General features: G+C 50.1%; 1 protein-coding gene across 2 annotated transcripts in view; it reads left to right on the top strand.

Moving 5' to 3' along the window:
• RCAN1 (regulator of calcineurin 1) overlaps positions 1 to 6,093 on the top strand; it is an 81,506-nt gene extending 75,413 nt beyond the window's left edge. For both annotated transcript variants that reach the window (XM_015596588.2, XM_006920990.3), the window contains exons 3-4: positions 1,360 to 1,519; positions 4,341 to 6,093. In XM_015596588.2, coding sequence (XP_015452074.1) covers positions 1,360 to 1,519; positions 4,341 to 4,513 — 333 coding nt within the window. In that variant the 3' untranslated portion in view covers positions 4,514 to 6,093. The remainder of the gene's footprint in view (positions 1 to 1,359; positions 1,520 to 4,340) is intronic.
• The last annotated feature ends 1,926 nt before the right edge of the window (positions 6,094 to 8,019 follow it).

Below are 8,019 nucleotides of genomic sequence, written 5' to 3'. Positions count from 1 at the left end.
AGGTTCCCAGCAGCTTCCTCACTTAGTGCACAGCTAGCTGGTCATCCGCAAGGTGACCGACCATGCACACACATCAGCACAGGGCAGCCAGGCCCGGCTCGAAAGGAAAACACATGAGTTAACCAGTCAGGTAGCAAACAGTCAGAAACCCTCCTGGTAGCAGGAATCCTGGCCCCAGCGCACTCACAAGAGTAGGGGCCGGGGGCTGTGAGTGGGGTCGCTTTTTCTCCGGCCCAGCGGCCTTCCAGCCACCCCCCCCCACACACACACACCCACACACACACACACACACACCTCCACCTCCCATGATAGGTGGTTCACCTTCAAGTTAGCCCACCACGTTCCATTTGACGATATAGCAGGGATCTAACAGGCTGGCAGGGCAAGGGAAGGAGCTTCTGAAAAGCTGCTCCATCGGGGCTCGGAGCCCCCCACGCCAGCGTGGGAGCAGACCCGCTGGGGAGGTGGCCTGACGGCGAGGAAAGGCAAACCTGTAAATTAGAGCTGGGAGGCCCTGCCCTGCCCCCTAGTGGTGGTACGAGGCGCAGGCTTTGACCTTGGCTCCTCAGTTGTGAGTACATTCCCGCATTTGGTGGGTTCCATATAAATAATTTAATCCCTCCACGACTTTTTCTGATTATTAAAGAATTACATTGTGAAATTTTTTTTGGGGGGGGGGAGTGTATCTTAAAGTATAAAGAAAACCCAAACTGGTAAGATTTTGAAGTAATCACTGGTATAACTTTGAAGCCCAAACTAGGATAGGTTATTTTTCCTTATTATTATTTTTTATCTCCTGGAAGGTGGATGTTTTTTCCTTCCTCGCTTTTGGCATCTGACTCAGAGCCCCAGAGGGAGGGAATTTCAGGGCTGCCACAGCGTGGGGGAGCCAGAGAGTGTGGTGGGCGAGGATCCTGCGTTCCCTCCGCCTTGTCTCTGCCCCCATAAAAAAATCACCTTAGAGCCATTATCAAGCCTTTCGGAGCTTCAGTTTTGTCTCTGATACGATGAGAAAGGGCTTTCTAGATCCCTTCTGACCTGAACGGCAGTTTTTCCATTTATACATAAATTATCTCTTAATTTTCCGTCAGTCTAGTTCAAACATAATCGCATGCGGTCCCCGTGCCTCTGAGTTCCTCCCAGGCCTGGGAGGGGGCTCTAATCACGTGTGCACCATAACCAGAGTTCAGACATCCTTTTGTCCTCCCCTTAGAGACCATTTTCCCATTAATCCTTGAATCGCACCCATTCCGTTGCCCGGTCGTCCATTCGTCCTTCCGCTCCTGTCTTCCGTGAGCCGTCGCGTTGCTTCCGTTCCTCCCTTGCAAAACATCCACCTGTGTTCATTTCTGTCCTCAGACTTTGCACATAGGGAGCTCACACCTGGCTCCCCCCAATCCAGACAAGCAGTTTCTGATCTCTCCTCCTGCCTCTCCGCCCGTTGGCTGGAAACAAGTGGAAGACGCCACCCCCGTCATAAATTATGATCTTTTATACGCTATCTCCAAGCTGGGGCCAGGTAAGGAGTGCTCTCCGGCGGGGAGGAGGCAAGGAGACGTGGAGAGATTGTGCTAGAGGCCCAAGGCGCAGGTGTCCGCCTGCGTCAGGGAACTGTGGCGTCCCCATTGCCCTGGTCAGCTCTCACGTGGTCGGTGCAAGAGTGTATGGTGAATTATCTCCGTTTGCATCTTCTGTGTCAGTGTAACTCATGCCAGGAGTGTGCGTGCCCACCTTTGGCCTCAGTTTTTAGGGAGGTACATAAGAGGGATGGTAGTTGGCCATGGGGACCAAGCACCGTGACCCCTGACTCCCGGCCGGCGTCACGTGGCCCCATCCCCTCACCCACTGAGCACCGTCCGCATGGGTGACTCAAAACCCCAGGCTCTGTTGCTCCAAGTGGGGATGAACGATTGGACTTTGGAAAGGAAAAACAGACATTCCCTCTGTTTTAGAAATTTTCATTTTTGGTGACGGTCATTCCATCCATTGATCTGATTTCCGCCTGCCCTTTTGAAATGTTGGAGGGAATGGAGGACCATAGATCATAATGAGGGAAGAGCCCTCTTGGCCCTAAGGGGTCCAGTGGTCACCTGCAGAGCTTGCCAGAGGAAGGAGAGGTGCCAGTTCTCTGAAGGGAGGAAGCCGTGAGCATCTGGGGAGACGGGGACTCTGGCCTCAGGCTCCTCCCCCGTAAAATGAGTATTAACTGCCCCATGGAGCTGTGAGCAGTGCCTCGCCCATAGGCAGTGCTCAATCTGTGGCTTTTGGGAACAATAAAATGTTGGTGGTTCCTGTCCTGTCTGATAGAGGGTTTGGGTAAGCAATGAGGTGGAGGGAATCTTGGGGTGAAGAGGTCTGAGGCCCCCTCTTGCCTTGTCTGTGCAGCAAGTAAAATAAATGCTGAGACCATCAGCTCCTCATTTCTCCTTGACCCGCAATCTGATGTTCCTTTGGGTTGAGGGTTTTATTTTCGTGGACCATCAGCAGCTTTCATATTGAAAAGATCATGTTTCTGAAAACATTGCCGACGGAAACTTCCTCTGTGGTCGAAAGCAAGAGTCACATTACTTACTGCTAACCATGGTGTGAAGGTCAAGGTGGGAATGGCCCGTCCGAGGAAGGGCATGCTCCTCCTGGCAGACCCTGGCCGACCCTGGCCAAGGTGCATCAGCAAAGCCGAGGGGTGGGGGGCGGGAGAGAGCTGGAGTCCCCTGGGGTGTTGGGGAAGGGTGGAAACAGGGGTCCCCACCGGGGACAAGTGTCGAACTGCTCCAGAGGCAAGGATTGCTACTGTAGAAACTTCTTCACGCTCCAGAACCTACCACTCCTTCGCAGAAGGCTTATTTGAGAAGACTCTTTTGAAAACAGACATCGTAAAATCAGGTTGCCCTTCGTTTACCTAACCATGAGCTCGAACAGGAAATATTTCATATTTCAGCTGTGCTTTGCGGCCAATAAGATTGCAAAGTTTTGCAAATATAGTCCCACACCCGTGCTTCCTGGATTGTGATGATCGGTAGGTAGGTAGGATTTGTAGAGCACCCCACCAACGTTTCGAGTGATCTGACCCCTCACCAAAATTCCCATTCCCCTCCCCCATCCCCAAGTGGAGGCTCTTTCACCTTGCCTGCATGAGAGAGAACAGCCACCTTCTTTTGTGAGTAAAAGCGCCTTCCTGCTCAGAGGGGCGTCCAAAGCAGCGGGAGGCAGAGGCCCTGCTTTCTGCCCCTTCCAGTGGGAATGGGGTTTGGGAAGAGGAAAACTCACCCCCGGATCCCCCAGGGGTGGAGCCAGCTGAAGCAAACCCTCCTGCTCCCATTTAAAATCCTTAGCATCTACCACTCCCAGCATTCCACTGGTAACGATTGAGGCTCTAGGTTGAAAGGTAGTAAGACTAGGGGGCACCCATCGGGCATGTGTTCTGTGAGCCAGGTACTCAGTGCTTTGCACGCGTTCGCTCATGCAGTCGGAGTCAGCTCCGTGAGGTCGATGGCTTCGTCATCCCCATTTTACAGATTTAGAGACTGAGGTGCACAGGGAGGCAAAGGACACGCCCACACGCACCAGGTACCAAACGGCGGGGCTGACAGCCCAAGCGTTGGCCACTGGCCACACGGCCACCCTCAGCCAAATGATGCAGACTCCTCCTGTAGCCAGACCAGCACCACAGGGCGCTGCGGCCACTTTTCAATTACAGAAGGCTCACCCCATTCTTGCTGGACCCGAGTGGCTTGAACTTGGCTGAACCTGGTGAAACGCAGGCTGACATAGGGTAGCAGGACACTCCTGGTTCCAGGGGGTCGAGAGCTGTTATATGAAAAAGGGTGCTGGGGTCAAACATGTTTGCGGAGCGTCCGGTTCAACTGGTCACGCCTGTGTCTCTGTGCCTGACCTCCCCGCCCCCCACAGTGCGCCCTGCACCTCAGCAGAGGGGCAGGCTCATGCCGCCCTTGCCCGAAGCCTTTACTCACACAACGCCCTTTCCTGAACAGATTTCCCTCCGACGATGCTGGGAGCGTCTCCTGGGTAGTTTAGAAGGCCTGGTGGGCATGCTACGTGTAATTAAAATACATTCCTTCCATACCTTCCAGATGCCTAGACTCAGAGTGTTTGAAAGCAGAATAATATACGATAATGACCATGTGTGTGTGTGTGTGTGTGTGTGTATTTTTTTTTCCCCCCCCGAATGAGTCACCAAAGAAACACCAGCCCGCAGTGTGTCTGGCTGTGTCCCTCAGTGCCCGGAAGCGTGGCCGAGCAGACCCCTTCGTGTTCTTACAAAACGTTCGCCTCTCTTTGGCCCCGGCCTGAGTTACCCCGCCGTCATTTTCTCTCCGTAGGGGAAAAGTACGAACTGCACGCGGCGACTGACACCACTCCCAGCGTGGTGGTCCACGTGTGTGAGAGCGACCAGGAAAACGAAGACGACGACGAGACGGAAAGAATGAAGAGGCCCAAGCCCAAAATCATCCAGACCAGGAGGCCGGAGTATACACCCATCCACCTGAGCTGAGCTGGCACCTGGACGAAGGAGTATCGCAGATCACACTCACGGGGAGGCATCTTTTACTGTGACGGCGGCCCGTCACGACTGTGGAAGGGGCAGCCGCGGTGGCGGTGGTGGAAATCCCAGTCCACGTCGCTCAGAAGAGGATCGAGGCTTTGTCCCCTGGTTCTAATACTGCACACCAGTCCACGTTCAATGTCCTGGGCCAATCACCGAGTTCGGGGTGATCCCACGAGGACATGAGGGAACGTCTCGAAGAAAAACCGATAACAATAGTGTTTTGTACTTGTTCTTTTCTGGTAGGTTCTGTTTTTGCCAAGGGCAGGTCTGGGGAGAGCCTACTGTTTCCAAGCAGCCCTCCGGGGCGGACTCTCTACCAGTGGGACGAGGCACCGCGTGAAGCCACAAAGTGCCAGGTGCAGAAAGGTCGTGAGAACAACAATACCGTGTGGAAATCGTAGCGTCACATTGTTGCCCCTCATGTTCTGATGTTTGTGCATGTATATTACTGATTTGCAAAGCTAACGTTTGTTTGTACACAGAGTTACTCCCTTGTGGTTTTACATGCTGTGGGAAGATGGGAAAGCTTTGGGAAACTGTCTCGCCTCTCCAGATTTACGACTTCACAGCAGCACTCACGTGAAATTCTACCTGGACTACAACCTTCCGCTCGGCATCCTCTTCCGGTGCGACGCGCACCTTGTGCTTTTGCTAAGGAAGTCGATCTGAAATTCCTAGGCGGGGTGTCGCTTATACAATTCAGAGAAGAGCAGTTTCACTGCCAACCTTTAGTGGGTGAGAAATCTCGGTTTAGGTGTTTGGGGTGGGACATCGGATTCATTTCTTTCTTTCGTGCGGTGGTTTATAATGAGTCACAGCCAAAAAACCTTTCCTGGGAATGGTTGGTTAAAATAGTTGATTTTTTCTTTTTTTTTTTATCCCACTAAAACATCAAGATAAACCTGTAAATAAAGCCGATAGCATATATTCATACCTGTTGTGTACTTGGGTGACAAATATGGCAGTGGAAGAATAGTGTAAGACGTATTAACCTACCTGTGAATCGTATGTTGTAGCAAACGCCGTTCAGACGTTTGACGGGATTTGAATTCAAAGCATGTCACGTGGATAGAAGTGTGATCTGAGAGGGATGCAGTGCCTTTCCCCATTAATTCCTGGTGGACCTGTTACACTAGGTGAACATTTGTAATTTTTTTTCTAGTTGTTGTAGTGTGTATGTCTGGTAAATAGGTATTATATTTTGGCCTTAAAAACACCATAACAAAGTTTGTCATTTTGAAATACCTGATGCCAAGTAACAATGCATGCTTCGGACATTTGGAAGACGGTTTTCTTTAAGAAGCAAATAGGTTTGGTTGTTCGCGTCAAGAAATGTTGTCTTGACTGAATGTTCTCGAAACCCTGTTTACAGTACTCGGTGGGGATGGAGCAGGTGCAGAGAGACACCATCACATAGCTACTCAAGTATTTCTAGTTAAGTGCTTTTAACCTGGAGAGGCTAACCTCAAGATATTTTTTTTAACTGCATTCTATAATAAATCGACACACTATGCTCTTTACGGAAACGTTATCCGTTTGTCTTTTTATTTCTCATGATCAGTCTGTGAACCCTTTAGATCTTTCGGTCTCAGAAGGACACATTACCTCATCCGTTTGGGTGTAGAAACTCCCAGTTCTTTGCTGTGCTTCATGGAGGGCCAACCACGTGGACGGTACACTCCTTAGAGCAGGGGAAATGGACACATGGGACTGAAGTCAGGTGTGGGTATTGCCTTGGCTTAGGGCAATGACACGATGATAAAAAACCTCCACTGAACAACAGCGTTTTGGTGGTTAATTTGAGGAGTTCTCTTTCCTGCTAGAAAAGACGTCCATGGAAGATACTTAGTGACCAACCAAGGCCGGTTACATTCGGAAACTGTCCATGAGTCTTCTGTTTGCATCCCAGGCCACCTTTTCCTAGGGACTCATTACAAGTGGCAGGGAGCTTCCTGTGCCAGCCCGCCAGGCCCACCTAACTCAGCATTTAGTTGCCCAACTCTAGCAAATGACATTCATCTTGATCGAGAGTCACGCTGGACGTTTTTCCATGGAAAATCACACGCTCCTTTTTTCTCTGACGGGTAGCCATTTATCAGGAGCGTGTACACATTTTAAAGCCATGTATGTTTGAAGTTTAAACATGTTGGAAAAATCCACATCTCAGTCAGGCTGGTTGAACACCTTGAGGGGAGGAGGACTATCATTTAGTATCTGTCTAGATAGCGAGGAGCCCAGCGAATAACAGGTGGACTGCGAAGTGTGTAGGCCCAGGATTCTGTTTCATAAAGAACCCTAGACGCAGGCTGAAATGTGTTGTCAGTTAAATCCAACTCCCAGAAGGTCGCCGTGCACAGCTGGGGAGGTATAGGTGGGTGGTCCCCCCGCTGGTGAAGCCAACAGACCCTAGAGTAGACATCACAAGTCAACGAACCTCTTCACTCATGGAGATGATGTCTCGTAAGATGTTTCACAGCAGGTGTGTGTGGCAGCCAGTGCACACGGTCGCTGGTTGCCAGGCCCATGGACACGAAGGCCCCAAATCGTGAGTGTGCTGACAGCTCGGGCGTTTCTTTGGCCCTGCTTACGAGAGGGCTGATTCAAATGCAGAATGGCAGACACGAAACAGGTGGACTCATCTAGAACATCTCCTTTGCCACCGAGCGAATGTGTTCCTTAAATAGGTTTTGATAGACTATCTCTGACCTGATGGTAAGTAGCGTGGAGCCACTCACGAAAAGATCGTCCCCTCGAAATATACGCCACATCCATGTGAAGTGTGGTAAACGAGGAGCATAGTGTTCCATGCAGCTGTTAATACTCAGGTTACAAGCATTGATTTGCAGTTGGCAAGCATTCGGGATTTTACATTTCCAGAATGCTGCATCAGCGGGCGTCTGCAAAAGACTGAAGTTTTCAGAGAGCTATAAATTAGGTGAAACCTACAGCACTCGCTACAAAGTCATTAGATTTTATCAAATATTAAAGCGCAAAGGATTAAATATGCTATATGAACATGTTATGACCAAAAATGAATCGGCAGCTAGGTTATGTCATACTTCGCAACATTTACAGAACCCTGTGGAATACTGTCTCACTGAGTTAAGTGCCTATCAAGTAATATTCATCTAAGGGTCAACAATTCGGATGGAAACTGCGTAAGTCATTTCCCTGAAAATTACTTGGGAAGAAATTTAAAAAAAGTAAGAAATACATTCTTTCTGCCCCAATTTTCTGGTCTTCATATTCTAAAGTAGGACACGTAGGGAATTTTTTTCAAGCACGCCACCACTCCTGGCAATCACCATGCCTTTAATTCCCATCTGAAATTCTCACTCTGTGACTCACAAAAAGTTACACGGCAATCAGGTAGATGCATGGATTTTATTCTCCCATGCCTCATTTTCTTCGGTACTCCCTGCTCTTCGGGAGAGGTCATTTTCATCATAGCT

The sequence above is a fragment of the Pteropus alecto genome, unplaced genomic scaffold (assembly GCF_000325575.1).
Source record: "Pteropus alecto unplaced genomic scaffold, ASM32557v1 scaffold3, whole genome shotgun sequence".
NCBI lineage: Eukaryota > Metazoa > Chordata > Mammalia > Chiroptera > Pteropodidae > Pteropus > Pteropus alecto.
Note: the sequence above shows the minus strand (reverse complement) of the source record. Positions and strands in the feature narration are given on the sequence as shown.